This window comes from Alternaria alternata, assembly GCF_001642055.1.
Source record: "Alternaria alternata strain SRC1lrK2f unplaced genomic scaffold CC77scaffold_14, whole genome shotgun sequence".
NCBI classification, from domain to species: Eukaryota; Fungi; Ascomycota; class Dothideomycetes; order Pleosporales; family Pleosporaceae; genus Alternaria; species Alternaria alternata.
In genome coordinates, this window is record NW_017306203.1 from 152,165 (window position 1) to 169,793 (window position 17,629).

At 53.2% G+C, this 17,629-nt stretch overlaps 6 protein-coding genes across 6 annotated transcripts; 1 reads left to right on the plus strand and 5 right to left on the minus strand.

The window, feature by feature from the left end:
* Positions 1 to 2: 2 nt before the first annotated feature.
* CC77DRAFT_965871 (hypothetical protein) lies at positions 3 to 3,917 on the minus strand (the record flags this gene model as incomplete). Its single annotated transcript, XM_018535722.1, has 3 exons — positions 2,489 to 3,917; positions 2,059 to 2,317; positions 3 to 1,989 (listed from the first exon to the last, which is right to left on the minus strand). Coding segments are annotated over exons 1-3 (3,477 nt in total), but the record flags the coding sequence as incomplete, so codon positions are not given.
* Positions 3,918 to 4,175: 258 nt separating this feature from the next.
* Positions 4,176 to 6,869, minus strand: CC77DRAFT_1041591 (kinase-like protein). The gene is made up of 2 exons (XM_018527242.1): positions 6,446 to 6,869; positions 4,176 to 6,382 (listed from the first exon to the last, which is right to left on the minus strand). Exons 1-2 carry the CDS (start codon positions 6,490 to 6,492, stop codon positions 4,363 to 4,365), a joined length of 2,067 nt encoding a protein of 688 aa, XP_018384250.1. The 5' UTR covers positions 6,493 to 6,869; the 3' UTR covers positions 4,176 to 4,362.
* A 125-nt stretch (positions 6,870 to 6,994) lies between these two features.
* Positions 6,995 to 7,957, minus strand: CC77DRAFT_939428 (galactose mutarotase-like protein; the record flags this gene model as incomplete). Its single annotated transcript, XM_018534672.1, has 1 exon — positions 6,995 to 7,957. One exon carries the CDS (start codon positions 7,955 to 7,957, stop codon positions 6,995 to 6,997), a length of 963 nt encoding a protein of 320 aa, XP_018384251.1.
* A 1,257-nt stretch (positions 7,958 to 9,214) lies between these two features.
* CC77DRAFT_965878 (PLC-like phosphodiesterase) lies at positions 9,215 to 10,618 on the plus strand (the record flags this gene model as incomplete). The annotated part of the gene is made up of 1 exon (XM_018535723.1): positions 9,215 to 10,618. A coding segment is annotated over one exon (1,404 nt), but the record flags the coding sequence as incomplete, so codon positions are not given.
* A 168-nt stretch (positions 10,619 to 10,786) lies between these two features.
* CC77DRAFT_173209 (Bicupin, oxalate decarboxylase/oxidase) lies at positions 10,787 to 12,878 on the minus strand. The gene is made up of 3 exons (XM_018530450.1): positions 12,200 to 12,878; positions 11,900 to 12,151; positions 10,787 to 11,846 (listed from the first exon to the last, which is right to left on the minus strand). Exons 1-3 carry the CDS (start codon positions 12,568 to 12,570, stop codon positions 10,949 to 10,951), a joined length of 1,521 nt encoding a protein of 506 aa, XP_018384253.1. The 5' UTR covers positions 12,571 to 12,878; the 3' UTR covers positions 10,787 to 10,948.
* A 1,714-nt stretch (positions 12,879 to 14,592) lies between these two features.
* On the minus strand, positions 14,593 to 17,509 carry CC77DRAFT_1010075 (hypothetical protein; the record flags this gene model as incomplete). The annotated part of the gene is made up of 4 exons (XM_018523624.1): positions 14,593 to 14,600; positions 14,724 to 16,993; positions 17,042 to 17,138; positions 17,446 to 17,509. The coding sequence occupies 4 exons, from the start codon at positions 17,507 to 17,509 to the stop codon at positions 14,593 to 14,595; spliced, it is 2,439 nt and encodes an 812-aa protein (XP_018384254.1).
* Between the last annotated feature and the right edge of the window lie 120 nt (positions 17,510 to 17,629).

Sequence of the window (17,629 nt, forward strand, 5' to 3'; positions counted from 1 at the left end):
CCCCTCCACCCCGCGAGCGCATTAAAACTAACATCCCCCTCCATGCCCAAACTCTCCTCATTATCCCCAAACCCCTCCCACGGCAACTCATCCTCACTCTCCTCATCTGTCTTGCCTCGACCACCTCTTCTAAACTCGACACTCTCATCACCGCCATCCTCACCGTGATGATCGCCACAGTCCGAGACCTCATGTTCAGACACAAAGCTACGAATAGTAACCTTCTTCTTCTCCTTCTGAGCAGGAGCAGCAGCAGCAGCCGTATTAACAGCCTGAGTAAGCTCTTCAACCTCCTCCTCACTAACATCTTCCTGTCCCTCAAGCACATCATGCAGCCTATAAATCTGCTGGTCTAACCAAGACAACCTACGCATCAAATCTTGAATACTAACATCGATAGCCGCACGGCGGCGAGCACCTAGGCTAGGATCGTGCTCGCTCAGCATGGCTTGCTGGACAGCTAGTTCGGCAGTCAAGTGTATGCGCTCATCGTTAAGTCCCTTGACGACCGTGGCAAGAGCCTCTCTAGGAGATTGCGCAGGCCGCATTGTAGCATCATCTGCTTCGTCGGCGGTGCTTGTGCGTTCCGACACTTTGACCAACTTGGGCACGACGAGAGCAGCAGTAGCCGTCGTGTAACCCTCGCGGCGACACACGGTACAATTATCATTGTCGTGTTCCTTGCTGATGATGACGGGCTTGGTAGTAGTAGTAGCAGCAGTAGTGTGTGTTTTCACTCCGGTAGTAGTGGAAGAAGCAAGTTTGATATCCGGTAGGATAAACGCACTTGTCATTTCCGTGGCGGGCGCACTCCGCCTTCGCCTTCCAGTGTTGCTGAGCATCGACGCATCAGACATGGCTGACTGGCGAGTTTGCGTTGCTTCGGCATCCGCATCGTCGGCGGCGGTATCTGCATGGGACAGCTTGCCTGTGTCTTCGTCAAAGTGCGTGGTGGCGGTGCGCTGTGTGGTGTCTTTGAGGCTAGACTTGCGCACAAGAGAGGGTCGACGTGAATGCGATGTGCTCTTTGCACTTGCCACGGACCGCCCTGTATCCTCGCGAGTCTGTCGCTGACTCCTCACAGTGTCTTCCCTCATCTGCTCTCCAGTTTGAGTTTTACCAGCCCGCTCATTCGCACGCTGTTCCTCCAGCTCGCGCCTCAACCGCGCGATTTCCTCCTGGGGGAAGAAGCTCAGTTCCGTGAGGCTCAGATCAGTGGGGGGTTGAACCGTCATCGTCGTCTGCCTAGTAGAAGAAGCCGGGTTCCGCGAGATACGCAGAGTGGCGCGTGGCGCAAGAGAGAGATCGGTGGTCGATTCTACATCGCTCTCTGCGCGCGCATGCTTATCGGCTGGGACAGGTGCAGAAAAGCTGCGAGTTGAGAACCTCGAATGTCCGGTGAACGACTTCCGTGGGCTTTCCTGGCTGGCAACTTTGCTGTTACGGACCTCCTGCTGAACACGACTCCTTATACGCGTCCGTGTATCTTCGCGGCGATAGCTAGGCTTGTCTTCGAAGATGTGCTCGGTATCGTTCTCTACCCTAGCTTTCCTTGCAGCAATCTCACGCTGTCGAATCTTGCGCTGTAGTTCCGCCTCTCTCCTCGCCCATTCTTCATTCTCCTCGTCTTGCTGAGCTTGGAGTTCTCGGAGTTCGTTTCGGAGATTCTCGTTGTCTAGACGCATAGCTTCATTTGTACGCTCTTGAGTCGTCGTATCCTCAAACAGCCGAATAGTATCGTCCCGCCTCCCAACCTTTGCTCTTAAACTCTCTTCCTGCCTCTCCCAGCGCTTGACATCCTCTTCGCGCTTCCTCTTCAGTTCCTCAACCTGGGCCTTGAGTAACTCATGGTCGGACTTCAATCTCGCGTACTCGGCGTGTTCTTGACGTGCCTTGCGCAGCTCCATGTCTCTGCGAGTCAATTGCTGAGTGTTTTCGTCCTGTAGAGCGCGCACGCGAGCCAACTCTGCGTGCAGGTTCGCGTTCTCCCTCTGAGTTGCGTTTGCGGCTTGGTCAAACTGTTGGCGGAGCTGGGTCGTCTCTTCTCGGTGGTGGGACAAGTCTTGTTCGAGTTGATCGCGCAGAGATTCGTTCTCGGCACGAAGGGTGTCAATTTCCTGGCGGAGTTCATCGTTTTCCTTGGTCAAGGCATTCTTTTCGATCTTGAGCTCCTCGCAAGTCTGGAACGCGACACCCAGCTGATTGGCCATGTTATCCCGTTCGGTGCTCAGACGTTTCTTCTCGATCTCGAGGACGGCGGATTTGCGATCGGCGCGATCGAGCTTCGTTCGGAGGGTCTGTACAGTCGCGTCAAGACCTGCTTGTTGTCAGTAAAGTCCTGGAACTTATGTGTTTTGGAGGAGTGTGATAGTAGACGCAAATCAGAATAGTAAGTTTTCAACAATAGTTTTCAGACAGGGATAACTGAATGATAACATTCGACATCATATTGTGCAGAGAGGAACAGACAGGAGGAGTGGCAACTTACGTGTCTTTTCGACCTTCCAGCCGCTTTTCCCGCCAGCGTCAGAGTCTTGCGCGCTGTCGCTTCGTCGGAGCTTCTCCTGAGCTTGCGTAGTCGCTCTCAGCTCGATCAACTCCAGCTCTTGCTCATCAATCTTCTTGTCCTTGTCTTCACGCTCGCGCTCCATGTCCGCAATCTTCTCCTGCAGCTGCTGGAGAGCAGCGAAGATGGCCTTTTCCTCATCAGGTATAGGCGCCCCATCGATGGGAATATGCGATGGTCGGCGACCGCCGTACGGTGGAGCCGCAAAACGTGATCGTGATGGTGCAGTCTTGGAAAAGACGGGTGTGCCATCGTCAAACACGCCAGAGACGAGCTCGGTGAGGTTGGGAAGGTCGGGCAAGATGAAGGACTGCGCAGTCGCGTTCTGTGCTGTAGCAGGCCTTGAGCGAGGTGTAGCCTTTGGCTGTGGAAGAGCATCGGCAATGCCGTCGGTTTGGAGAGAGGTCTGTCGGCTCCTGTTACCCCAGCGCGTGTTCTTGGTCGACTCCATGGTCAGTGTTGGTGGTCGATGCTCCATGAACGATGACTCGTCTTCGGAGAGCTTTGCGTGCAGCTGTGCAAGTGAAGTGCTCTTGCGGCTTTCCTTTGTGGAGAGGGCGGGAGAATTGCGCTTGCTTGCAGGACGCGGGGATGCAGTGTAGTCCAGGTCGTTGCGCGAGGCGCGTCGGATGGCCGCGTCGCGTCGAAGGCTGCCAGTGTCTGCCTGGTATGATTTACGCGATCTGTTGGTGGGGGGTGTGATGTCGTAGAGGCTGTTGAACTGGGAGCTCATCTTGCTGGGGGTGCCGCGGTTGCTGCGGTTACCTCGCGCCTGCTCGATGGCCATGCTCTCCTCGTCGGAGATGCTGTGGTCAAAGTCGCCAAACTCCTTGTTGACCATGGACGTGTCGGGCTGGACCTGCTCGGAACGAAATGGAGCCCAAGTGTTCATCTTCTTCGCGGTTGAACGAATCCGTGGGTATCCCGGTAGTGTGTTGGTGTCTTCCGCGATGTTGTGTTGTGTGGACATGAGAATGTCTGGGTCGTCAAAGAATTGAGACGTGTTGGTGCCGAAACCCGACCGCTGCGTGGGATTCGAGTCGCTGGGTGGTGGTGAGGGCGATGTGATATTTCTGGGGCTGTGACTGAGACTGCGTGAGAGTTCTCTGATAGCGCGCGCTTTCCCTTCGCTCATGGGAGGAGAGGACTGCATGTTGCGTGTTGGAATCCTGAGGCCGCGCGGGCAATCTCAAATCGTGGGATGCGCGTCGCGTGTCAAACACGTACGTAAATAGGCTATCTCGAAAGGATGCTTTGTAAAGATCTACTTCAGCTGTATCATTACCTCCAAGAAAGACAAAAAAGATTCCCAGCCCAAGTATGATGGGGCGCGTTGTGTGGGAAAGTGCGATGATTCAGTGTGGAAGATGGAGCGGGTCGGCGTGTTTACTCCAAAACAAAGCTAACGAACCCTGGCCCCACTCCAGCCACCGACGCGCTCTCGTACCAAGCAAAATGAATATACTGCTACGATGGTAATGCTGCCAAAATGCAAGCACGGCGATGTTAGGAATTACGGTACAAGACCATGATGATATAGTCTTCTCTCTTTCATATACGTTTTTCAGCAATTGGAACTAAGATCCTCCGATGTATACTTTAAACCATGAGCATATCTTCAACTATTTTATTGCGCAATATCAGTACTACAGAGGTATCACAAGTTCAAATGCATCAAGTCCAAGCCACCCCATGTCTTTTGCGCCTTTTTCGAACACCACAGAGACGGATTATAGAACATGTCTTCCTGATACCCACAACAACAGCAGCAGGAAGAAAGTCATGCCCAGTCGTCGCTACATTCCATCCCAAGCCACACTCCTCCCAGCACACAGCCTATCCACTCTCCAAGTCACACCCACCACCACCAAATGCGCGCACAAAAGCAGGACCGAGCGTCCCAACCCACCCAACCCGCCAACACGGAAGAAGTCGAGTGACGCCATGCAAAGTAACGGGTACAGTACTCGCGCATCTGCTGCAAAAGGCTGACAAGGAGAAAGCAGACTGTAAGCCTTTGCACAGAACAGCACAATTTTTGCCGCATTGACAGCCGCAGGATCCTTGACATGTCTGTAGAACCTTGCTAATGTCGTGGGTGGTAGTGGTGGAGGTAACATCAACCGTTGCGGACTCGGCGTTCTCCCTCCAGAAGGCTGCGGTGGTGGAAACTCCAACTTGCTTCCTCTCCTCAGAATGACGGCTCCATCTTCTGATGACTGTCTCCTCATGAATTCTGGACGCGGCGGACTAGGCGACCGATCCATGACGGTAGCACTAAGATGGGATCGTCCTGGCCGTGTGTAGTTTACGCCCCTGCTCTTCTTGTTGCCTTGGGTTGGCGACGGGCTGGGTGTGTCGGCTCTCGAGATCCGCGGACTGAACTCGTCCAGACCAGATGGGGCGGGGTATGTGGATGCATTGTACTCGTCGAAAACTAGAGGCGACTTTAGTACGTGTAAAATCTCTTCTGCGCCAGGCCGTTCGTCAGGGTTGATAGCAAGAAGCCTCTTCAAACTCCTGTACAATTTTTCAGGCAAATCCGATCGAACGCGTTGTTCGTCGTCGATGCCCGCCCAAGTCGATATCTCAGCACGCAACTGGTCTAGATCCTCGTTATCCTCATCAACACCATCCGCATTCCGATACGGAAGTCGCGCAAAACACATAAAGTAGACAATCATGCCAAGCGAAAAGATATCACTCTTCGTGGTGAAGTTGCCAAACGCACCACCCGGTCTCTCTTGCCTCAGCACTTCCGGTGCGCAATACGAAATCGTTCCAGTCGCTCCCGTAGAATTCCTGGTTCCAGATGCTGACTGTACTTCTCCAAAGTCGCTGACTAGGACTTTGACTTTGCGGCCAGTTCGATGGAGCAGACAATTACTGGGTTTCAGGTCCCGGTGGATATAGCCGTTGGCGTGCAGGTGGCTCAGTCCAGACGTAATGTCTTTGAAAAAGGAAATAATCTCTTCAAAGTGCATGCGACGCGGACCATGCACATCCTCTGGATCCCCCAACTGACCCTTGGACCTCCGCCGCAGTCGCTCCTTCATCTGCTCCTTTGTGATGGAAGTTTTGGCCGAGTCGAGGATATAGCTATGGAGATCGCCGCCGTTGCAGTACTGTTGCAGTATGAAAGCGCAAGGCACACTCGGTCCGAAGCTGGATATCTGGTAGTCTTCTAACCACACGTGGCGGTAGGACACTAGGTTCTGGTGGGACAAGGTCTGGAGTAGTTGGACTTCTATCAACACCTTCTCTAGCCATTCATGGTCGTCGCCCACCGGCACGCGCTTGCATGCGAACTTGCCCAGATGCACGCCATCGAGAACATGCTGGACCAGTAGAACCACGCCCTTGCCGCCTCTGCCCAGCTCCCGCTCTTCTACGAAGAAATCCTTGAAATAGTTTGGACTAAAGGCCCGAGCGGAAATGCCCTGGCTCCTAGCAGGCTGCACCGGTGTGCTCCCCACAAACTCGGTTCCTTCTGGTGCTTGGAAGCTGCTCATGCGCATGGGTGCCGGCGCCAGTTGTTTGTGTGGTGACGAGGGTCGCGACGGCTCTGTTGAGCCTGGCTGGCTCCGGCGCAGCATTTGGAAGTAGGCGGGATTGACAAAGCCATTTTCCGCGGGGATGCCTGGCACGGCATGCTCTGGCTCGTCGCTGTCGTGTTCCGAATGCGGCGACGGTTCACGGTAGGGTCGGTGGCAGTAAGGGCATGACGTGGAGCCAATGTCGGTCGCGTGGGAGGCATCGCGGAGGGAGAGTTGTTTCGAGCGTTGGTCGTAGACGACGACGGCGGAACCATGGCGACTGTAGCCGTTAGCCTCTGCTCATAACTGCCCTCCTACTCATCAGACTGCCATGGGTACCTACAGTACAATCTCGCGCGACTCGGCTGGGGCGTAGGGAATCAGCGACATGTTGGTGCGACTTGCGACGTCGGCCTGGCCGCCAGCTTCAGAGGACGGCGCAACGTCTTTGACTATCTGGCAATGTGCTGCAGTTTTTCGCCTATGCAAACAACGGCTGACGTAGCCGTCTCCACCTAGTTACCTGTGATGTGTGCAGTCGTAGCACCTCGCGCGGTGCGGGGAAGCTGTAGAGGTATAGAGATATTGGCAGGGACCTCAGTCGATGGCCCACAGACGGTGACTGAAGGCGTTGCGAGCTGCGTCGCGATTGTCGTGTACAAGTAGCATGACACTGTCCCTCAGGTAGCGCTGACTGTTGTCATGGAGTCGTCTCTTGTTTGGGCGGCGCGCGCAAGTTTTGGCGGGGAGTTGTGGGACGGCAAGGGCGACCCAGCTGGCAAGGGTCTCAGCGCAAACAAAGTGCACAACATCAAGCGGCCAGACTCACGCATTAATTTCGAGTATTTGCTCTAGTCTATCAGTCTCTCTCCCTCTTCAGTGTCTTTCATCCCTACAAGTGGCTCTTGACCAACATGCCACCCTCCCACACCTCGCCCTTCTCCAGCCTCTGCCACCCATCGACAGCACCAATCTCGACGCACACCATGTTCTTGTAGCCGTCGTCTGGGGAAAAGTCGCCCATGGCCTTGGCCTTTTCGATCCACGGGTTCCACGTGACCGTGTCCTTGACGTTGTCGCGGATCACATCAAAGCGAGGCTTGCCGTCTTCAGTAATCGATGTGGTATCCTGCTTGATGTCCTTGTACACGCGGTCCGTCTCGCCTGTGATCTTGAGCTGGTTGTCGCTCTGTGTGTGCGTAGAAGCATTGAGCACTTTGTCAATGTACTCGGTGCCAGACAGGCCCGTGATGGCAATCTTAGACACATCTTGAATCCTGAAGTACGTATGGAGCAGGAACTGGAACTCAAAGCTCTCCTCGCCTTCGTTGCGGACTGTGAGGACAGCCTGTAGGCTGTCCTTGCTAAGTGTGACGCTGTATACGAGTCCAAAGTCCAACGGCCATGCCTTGCGCGACTCGTCGCTAAGCGATTGACGGTCGAGGCCAAAGTCGAGCTTGACCGAGTTGGAGTCAAGAGCATCTTCGGCAGTCGACTTGCCCATGTACTCCCAGCGCGATGCACGAGCAAAGCCATGTTGGGGGAGCGACGACGTGGCGTGTCCGTCCTTGGGCGGAGGACCGAAGACGGGGAATACGACGGGGATGCCACCTCGTACAGGCTTCTTGCCGGTCACGTCAGCTGCATCGCTCAGCCAGAGGTTCTCAGTCTGTCCGCCGTTGCTCTTCCAGCTAGTAACGGTAGCTCCGAAGAGCAGCACCTCGATGCTCTCGCCAGACGGCAACCTTGCCACGACCTTTTGGCTACCACCCTCTCCGACAATGTCGACTTGTGGGCCGGGCGCTGAAGGCGTGGGCGCGTTCAACGCTGAGGGCTTGTTCGTGCGCTCGACCATGATGACGACGATGTGTTGTGATAGCTCGGGGTGTGGAGGGGTATAGTACGTATCGACTTTACACGAATTGTTTGTGGCGTTGATTGATTGACTGATTGCTCGAATCTGCAATTGCAACTTCAGCGTTAGATGGGGAGAGGCAAGCGATCAATCGGGGACAACGTACGTTAATTGTATCGAACTACTTGTTCTAGAAGGGACCTGCGAGGTGCTTGCGGCAAGGAGGGGCAACAGCTCATTGCCCCACCAACACCTTGCCAGCAGCAACCAAGCATCACTGAAACGCATGGCACGTTTCACCTCGACTCTCTTACACCCCACTTGGCTATTCTCCTGCAAGATAATTGGGTCTTCCAGACTTTTGGTGCACATATGACCATGTTGAGGCTGTAGATCCAACAGGAAGATGCATCTTCGCCTGCATCTCTGGTGAACAACGGGCCCGAAGCTCCCGGTCACCGGTCAACGATTGTCTTTCCTTTTCACCTGTCTGTCCAATATAGCCTGAAGTCGGCTTAGTCGTACAAGATGACGGTGTCTAGTCTCCAAAGGTGAACTCGGAAGATACAAACCTTACGACACCTTGCACTACGGTTCATCCCGGTCGATCATGAGATGTGTACAAGGTGTGTCGCCTTGGCTACCGGCCTGATCCGCAGGGCATCAAACTGTATCGACGCAGGAACAGTCGCATAGAATTTTCTCGTCTGATGGTTCCAGTCTGATCCTTACATATCTCGACCTGATGTCCATCGAGTCAATATGATCAGATTGGCGATGGTACATTACAGGCCTGAGGGTTGTGGTCCATGAGCAACTCAGTAATCACCCATTCTGTTTAAGACTTGGAGAATGGAAACACGGTCAAAGAACCAAGACTGCTACAACTCCCGACTTGCTTGTTGCTAGCGCCCTTGTCATGAACAGAAACTGTTGCTAGCAATCGACGAGCTTTACCAGATTGGCATCGGCCCGGCTGGCGCGTCTCATTGGTTCATGCAGCGGGATCCCCCACTTCAACACCACAGCTAAGCCACCGCTAACGACCCGCAGAGTCTAGACAGAGCTGAAAACGCGTGGCTGGCAGATCGCCGGCTGCATATTATATGAGATGCTGCCCCGCATCACTGCGTTCACTCAAGATGCTATACACATTTCACCGACCATAATAGAGTCGCCAGGGTCTTGACTCTCCATGCACTAGTGCTACCAGTGCGCCTACTACACGGCTGGAACGAGGAGGACATATAATCCAACATGCCTTCCAAGGGCGTAAGGTGCTTCACATACATCGCCGTTGACGGGGTGGAGATTGAGTACACAGTACCAAAACAAAGCGTCAAGCTCAGCTCTCAGCGTCAATTCCTCCACGACCACCTTGAAGTAGAGTCATCCAACCTGCCCCATTTCAAGTTCACGGGAAACTTCGAATTCATCGTTCGCCAGCACGGTCAAGAACTCACAAATCAATGGGTTGCAATCAACAGCATGACAGGCAAGCTAGAAGATGGCACAATGGTAAAAATGGATCAAACACCTAGCATCTTCGCCAACGATCTCATCATCACCTATGGATTCTACGACGCTGGACCAGGGTTGGCGGAGTTGCCAAAACAACATCAGTGTTATATCACTGTTAGCAAGAATTACGAGAACTGGATGCGCGATGTCATCCCACAAGGCTCAGAAAAATCGCACCGTCCTTTCCATAAAATGGTTCTACCGTCCTCTCACGACATTGGAATGAACAACATGTCCAGCAGCCTCTCCCTCCTCAAGAACGCAGGTACAGGCGTCATCAAAGAAGTCCTCGGCCGCAGCCTTCCCCACGCCCTATCCATCATCAACAAAGTCGGCGACGGCGCCATAAACCGCATCGCACCAGACATTATCCGCGCACTAGCTATAACGCAGAAGGACACGCTCGACACCATCCTCAAGATCGGCGCACGATACTTTGAATTCCGCCCCGCAAAGTGCCATCGCCAGATGCAAAAGGTGAATTCCCTCGAGGATACGTGGTATTTCCAACACGGCGCCATACCCGGTATGCCGTATCGCGTATTACTCGACCACATCATCCGTTTCCTGGACGAGCACAAGGACGAGATCATCGTCGTGCACAACAGATGGGACGGTGTGCCAGCAGACTGTCCGCGCCCCACCGACGAAGAATTACTCAGCGTACTCACGCCGCTCCTCGCGGGCAAAGAGCTCAAAGTAGGCAACCAGGACGCCATGATGCGGGAATCTATTCACAATCTGCGCGCGAGCCACACTCGCCTCATTCTCCTAAAGGACTGTGCGCAGGTCTCAAATTACGACGACGCTGCCAATGCTACGTTGACTGGCGACTCCATGGTCGCTAAGCTATCGGACATGGCCGAGGACCCGCCAAAGGGTCACCCTATCACGCTGCTGCAGTGCCAGGCTACAGCGACGAATATTAGAGATGTCATCGTTGCTAGCGTGCTGGATAGCGATGTGAGTACGAGTCCGATCCTCGCGACGAAGCCGGTGTGTGATGGCAAGATACTGCCGCTGCTGAGGGGCGATATGGGGAAGAAGTTGACGAGTGAGGAGAGTGTCGTGGTTATACTTAATGACTTTTTTGATGGTGCGACGGCAGATGTGGCAATAGAGTTATGTGAGGAAAGGTTGGGGTGAGGTGAGAATCTTTTTGTTTTTCGGGGCGAATAAGAAAGGCAAGCTTGGTTATGTTTGTTACAACAGATTAGATGTTGAGGTAGAATCGCTATATGACTACGCGCAGATCTAAATATGCCCTGATGGTCTAATCTCCCACTCCTTCCACACCATAGCGAGATCAAGGGCAATAGAGCAGTGGACAGATGAAGATGACATCATGTTGTCGCATCAAGGATTATCCTCACGGCGCCTTGTGAAGAGGAATTGCCCCGGGGAATGCTGTGGCGGTGCGACATGAAGATAGTACAGCGCGGGGATGATGTAGCTAGACGTGATATCATCTTAAGCACCACCATGCAGGCCAGGCGTGAAATCAGTCGTAGTCAAATCCGGGTTTCCCTGAACCACAAAATCCTTACTCCTCCTCTCGCCCAGCGTGTCCAAAAAGGCATCGTCAACATTCAAATGATCCTTGACAATCTGCCTCGGCGTGATACCCAGCCACTGGTTCACGCTGATATCACTGTATTGCGTCGATTGCAGCACCTCGAGGTACACCAACGTCTCGTTGCCCGTATTCTCGAGATAATGCGCATTAGGCACGGGCACGTATCCGACGTCGCCGGCCGAGAAATCAAACGTGCGCGACGCAGCAGGCGCTTCGTACACGGTCAGGCGTGCGGTTCCGGACAAAAAGTACGACCACTCGTCCGACGTGGTGTGCCAGTGCAGTTCGCGCATCGCGCCGGGTTCGACGGTGATGAGCGCAGCGGAAAAGGTGCTCGCGATGGGGAAGGTAGCCGGGTCGAGGATCTTGATACTACCACCGGGTACTTTTACGGGTTCCTGCTGGCTCCAATGGTAAGTATACGCGCCCTCCTTTGGAATCACGCCAGCGGGCCCCGTGACATTCTGCTCTGAAATGTTCTTCGGCGCGGGAGTACCAGGGAAGATCCAGAGCTGCTCTTGAGGAATGTTTTCAAATGTCTTGACTGATGTGCGGAAGTTCTTTGCTATCACGCTTTCTGGGTTGCGCAGCATGAGTTCAGAGAGGAGGAACGTGTTTTCCTCGCTGAAGGAGCCGTCGTTGAAGATGAGCAAGAATTCACAGCCATTCTCAAAGGCTTGGATCGAGTGCGGGATGCCGGGAGGGAAGAACCAGACGTCGCCTTCTTGGACGTCGTCGACAAAGGTTTGGCCGGCTTCGTTCATCGAGGCTATGCGTACGCTGCCGTTGAGCCTGAGCATGTTGTTAGCTTGAGTAGGCGTGCAAGGTAAAGGGGTGGTATGTACATCAACGCCCATTCGCCTTGCTTGTGCCAGTGCAGTTCACGGTACGCGTGCGGACTCAGTCGCATGTTTGTTCCGGCCATTGCGACCGAGGACGGTAGTTGGTCGGTGTTCTGCGATCGTGCCCATCCTGCTCCGGCAAGGCCGTGGCGGTTGTGGCTGAGACCGAATGGCCATTTGGCGTTGCTTACCTCGCCCATATCGGAAGATGGCGGAGCGTATACGTCGCTGTTCAAGCGATCATAGGCCGGTGTACTGCAATGGAATCAGATGACTCTATTCATGACGATGCAGTGAACTTACCGAGGACCAGGCTCCGTAGGTCCTGTAGTACCTCCGCGGATCGGCTGCGGGTTCTTCACATTGGAAAGATCAATATACAATCCCAATTTTGCGTCCTCTGATTGTCCAGGTGCAAGTTCGAAGTCTTCGGGTGGAATAACGGTGGACTTCATGTCGACTGGATTCGAAGGATTGTACCCTAGATAGTCTTCTGAACCACGCAGAGAACCTGATGCTCCAGAAGGTAGTGGCATATTGAGGACTTGCGAAGGATCAACAGGACCTGGTACCGTAGGGCCAGAGGCTCCTGACGCCTGGGGTGCAGGTGCAGGTAGGCCATTGGCGGAGCCTACCAAAGAACAGAGGAGTGCGGCGGCTGAAGAGTATCGCATGTTGATTAGCAGTGGTCAGCTCACTCTGCGACTGCAGGGTAATTGGAGAGCACGCCATTGTCTTTATACACAGCCGGACAAAACAACAGCGACACTACTCCATGGTTTTCCCGACATACTCCACCGAGCATACGTAATTCGAAGCGACATCATGACTATCGAGAACAGTAAAGTGAGAGGTACACAATCCTGGTATGCCTGCGGCGTTGAACGCTTACATGCATGGGATACTCGATCAAACTTGCCAGATTCGGCTATATCAATTTATCCTTTAGTCAGGGGTGTGGCGCTCCCGGGTATGTTCACCAACTGCCGATGGGGCTAGTGGCTGGAAGTCGATCGAGGATTGGCTGCGGAGCATGAGGCTGGCCACGATTGTGTAGACTAGGGTTTGATTTGTTCGGATGTTGGAGGGAGTTCATCTTGTTGATCGTGACGATGGTGACAGAACGATGCTCTCAGTCTTACATCATTGGTAACTCGGAAACGCGTCCAGTAGCACTGGTATTGTGACTCTGAACCTCAAAGCATAGATGTTCTTCGTGATTCGGAAGAGATGGGAACAGTGACAGTGTGTCTCCGCCTTTGAGGTCCCGGTGTGAACGCGTCAGCTTGCTCATACTTGGTAGTCTGATCCGCTATTCCCGAGGGCCGGCCATGCCGCCCGCGCGATGTGGATTTGGTGCCGGACCGATCCAGGCATGCAGTACACTATGGGCAGCATCAAAGTATAGAATTGAAGCCTCAAGACTAGCGGACTGTCCAGATGCTCGCGAATGTAGGTGCAATTGCAATACGCTGCTCTTTTTCTACTGGTGTAGCAATGGCGTCGCGCATGTGTTATCAAAGCGTGTGTTGGAAACAGCGGGCGTGAAAGTATGTCAGTAAACATCAAAGCTTTCACCCATGTTGAGAGTGGAGAAGCATTGGTGTGTCAAGCTTTGCGGAGAATGCTTAACCTGTGGCTAAGGCGGCATTTAGCGCGATCCAGACACGTCATCGTGTGGCTCATTGTGGCTAGTGACACGGTCAACCTGCCTGATAAACACCGACACCAACCCTCCCATCTCCACGCCGGCGCCTATGTGATTGAACTGACACGACAGGAAATGTAACGAACAGGGTCGTATACCACTCAGCAAGTTCGGTACTTGCGTCATGTTGCCTGGCATGCCCGATGATCCACGGCATTCAATCAACACGTTTCGTTCGCGCCGAACGGCAACCCGAGCACCATATGCTCGTAGCGACAGCTCTCTTCAGCCTAGCTATACATCAATGCGCATCTCCGATACTGGAAGTTCTTGCCGTTACTATCTATCTCGAGTTGGAATAGCTGCCTGCTGACTTTGGGAGATGTAACCATGGAGCCTCACCGACTGTGGGCCATCCTTGGATCACACCTGGTCGGCTAGCAGGCGATGTTTATCTCCAGTTCGAGGACGGCGCATAAAGTCAGCCCCGCCGACGGGTGGATGCGGTGATTCCATCAATCGGTACTCGGCATATCTTTTTGGCCGAACCAAAGTCACAAAGTCTCGAACGGCTTGCTCTTCCCGTAGGGCGCTCCGGCAAACAGGCCTCTCAAAGGCTCGCTCATCGAAGCTCGATCGTATTCTAGATGAACCACCTGTACGCAGTTGGGGAAGGGCTTTGAACATGATTTCATTAAAGTTCGAAGGAGCGATGAGTTAGGCAAAGCGTCCTTGCACTGCTAACAAATACAAGGTTGTAAGGTCCGCGAGTCTGAAGACTCCAGAGAGCCTCAAGCGCCAGATATGACATGAAAGAGTACAACAAATTCTTCTACTCCCTATTAGCGCCAACATCCAACTATGGTAGCTTATAGCTCGTAACCATCACCTAGTTCCAAGTCCTGATCCTCGGTGGACTTAGCAAGGATATCTCAACGGCATGTTAAGTTCCTTTTGCTGCCTTAGCTTTATTGGAACGCCAAGGACTATCCCCACGAAAGATCGCCAAGGTAAATCCTCGCGGGAATCGGTCACCATGCCGAACTATTCAAAGATCTAAACAACAATGCCAAGTGGCTATCAAAGAGTACTACAAGATTCATACGCCTAGAAGTGAGAGAGCTTGGCTGGTGGCGAGCGGATTGCTGGAATTAAGTCCGGAGTGAGTTCATTACTCACGCCTCCGTCCAGCCGATGGTGTAACAGCAGGAGAAGGAGATGTAAAAGAGAGTTGAGGAATTTTGGCCCCCATGAAGATATGCAGCAGATTTTTCCGGTGCTTAGTCTGCGCATCCCGTGCTAGGTCGAAGTTCTGGTGGCCTTGTGTAGCCTCCACAGCTGCGTCGAGCACCATTATGTTGGGGTGTTTTGCGTTCATAGCAAAGCAGTACTCGATGCACTCCTGGCACTTATGAGCGAAATGATGTCGTGGAAAGCACTCGGAACAGGAAATACTGTGAAGGAACCCGTGCCGACAGCGGGGAGGGCGCTGCTCGAATGGACGCTGTACGGCATGTTTCTTGACATGCCAGCCATCGGGGTAGATTGACGAATGCCTCCTGCCAGGGGTGGGAAGCATGCCACCTGGGTTGCTGAGCCGATCGTTGATGTCTTCGACAGAGGTGTCAACGAGAACGAAGATGCTATCCGTAACGGTCCTGTGCTGCTTGCAGATTTGCGTGATCTGCTGGCTCCGGGGATATGCCGTTCGCTGCTCAACATCGCAAACGTAGCGATCGTCGGACTCGTCTTTAGACATCTGACGAAGAGGGAACTTCTTGAAAGACCGCTGCTTCTTCGGATTGTAGTGGCTTTCATCTTGTCGACGGTACCATCGTACAGCTTCCATGGCGGCCTCGCCACACTTGCACCGTCCATAGACGTGTGGATCGACCAACCGCTTCTCTTCGACGTTGCTGATCCATTGCAGGATATGCTCGCTGCCATAGTCTACCTTTCGAAATTGTTCGTTTGTTCGCAGGGTATTCTGTACTCTGCCAACCACCTCTTCTATTCTACAATCGAAGTTGTAATCAGCAATGCCTTCATTGATGGCAAACTCCTCTTCGACATCGAGATATGGCCTAGCCGAGTCGTTAGGTGAGTACTGGAAACGCCAGTGGGGCGGACACTCAGGCGTGTATCGCTTCTGGGACTGTCCAGTGATGAGCTTGATATATTCAAGGTTGTAACTGGAAGGTCCGTTATTTGCCAGCCTAAGCCATTCTATTTCCAGATCACAAACGAGTACGTTGAAGCCGCTTCGATCTCGGGTCCTGTACCAGTATTCGGGCTGCATGGAAGCGATCTTGTCGATTGTCCGTCTCGGAAGATACTTCTGGAGCCGATCGCGCATGTAGTCGATGTCAAACCTATCTGCCGCCACAGGACGATCTGGCCAAGACATCAACCCAGCACCTTGTTCAGAACCAGGCAAACAAACAGGCCCGACTTGACAACCGTCGTTAGATGCGCAGAAATCCTCACCGATCCTGAAGGTGGGGAAGTCATGCTCGAGGAGGACGGCTGCTAGCCGAAGTCCGGGAGTATCAGTGGCGAGGTCAGGAAGCTCATTCAAAGAACTAAGAAATGCTTCTTGTTCATCCCAAACCGTCGGTGAGGCGAGGAGATCATTGGTGTCATTACTATGGACGACCAATTGCGACGCCTGGACGACGCCTTCTGAGGGTGTGACTTGACTCGGTGAATCTGCGATACCATCCACAGACGTGACGTCTCGCTCGGGAACGAAGTCGAGGGTTGACTCCTTCAGCCAAGCTTGCATCCGAGGGGTATATAGCTCGACGATATCCGAAGTCACTTCCGCAAAGTCGATGCTCTCGACCACCGTGATAAGCTTGGTGTCATGATCAACAACGGATCGAGTGTCTTCTGGAGGAGTGACGACGATAGCTGGAGAACCAATTTCTTGAAGACATTCAGGTGTGGTGGCATATGGCGAGTCAAGCGGTTTTACAACCAGCATCTCATCAGGCTTTAGCTGCTCATGACCGCCAAATACTAGCCAAAGCAATAGGCTTGCTGTAGCATAGCTTGAGAGATCTTCGGAGATAAACTGCGCGAGCCACAGAGTTACAAAAGTAACGATGAGCATGACGACGCTCACCTTGACAGGCGAGAGCTCAACAGCCGCGTTGGTTCCGGAGGACGATGAGACAGGTATTGACTGGATATCACGTCCGGTAGAGTCATGAAGCCACTGCGGAACCTTGGTAATGCCGTAGGAAATGGTGAGCTGGAATCCGAAAAGTGTTGGGTTTACAGTGTAAGTCTTGGCGGTATCGGACATTAACATCTCCGACAAGTCGCAGGCTGAAGACGAGCGGCGCAGTGTCATAGACGTGCTTGGCGCTGCGGATGAATATGTGATTTCGCCCCATGTAGACGTGCGGGAAGAAATGGAGTTAACCGCGTCCTGCATGCGTGGACTGAAAGGTGTTAGGAGATTTGTCTAGGTAAGAAGGGCGGTCACTGACCTTGGTGGAGCAGTTGATGAATGCTCATTGCATGTGACCGCAGCCATCGGTGCCATAACGATTGCTGCGGTTGTGTTTGTTCCAGTAGAGGCGGGAGCTACTATACAGGTAGCGGTTGTGCTGACGTTCGAGAGCGGTCGTGATTGGATTCAACTATTGGGTATGCCAGTTCACAGCTACCGAAAGTTGAGTCCAAGTTGAGTGGGTGGTGTTAGGTCAGCAAATAGAGAGCTTGAACGAGCCTCTATACAATGACAGAAGGCAATCATTTGCGCTAGCAGTGTTGCGTCGTACTAGTCAGACGTGCAAGTGAATGCACGTGAATCGTAGCAACGGAAGTGTGCTCTAATTCACAGATGTCCAGATCACCTGACTTATCAGGTGGCTGTAAACATGTACTGTACTTCTTGGAGCTTGCTGAGCATTCTTCACCACGGTGAATTTAGTGTTGCTCGTTAGCTCAGCCATAGTGAGGTCGTGCTCGAGCGTGGCGATGAGCTACTTGTTGATGCTAAATGTATATATGAACTCGCAGCAGAGCGGTTGACGAAGTATTGGGTTCGCTAAAGGTGTCTTGAGCGGCGGTCA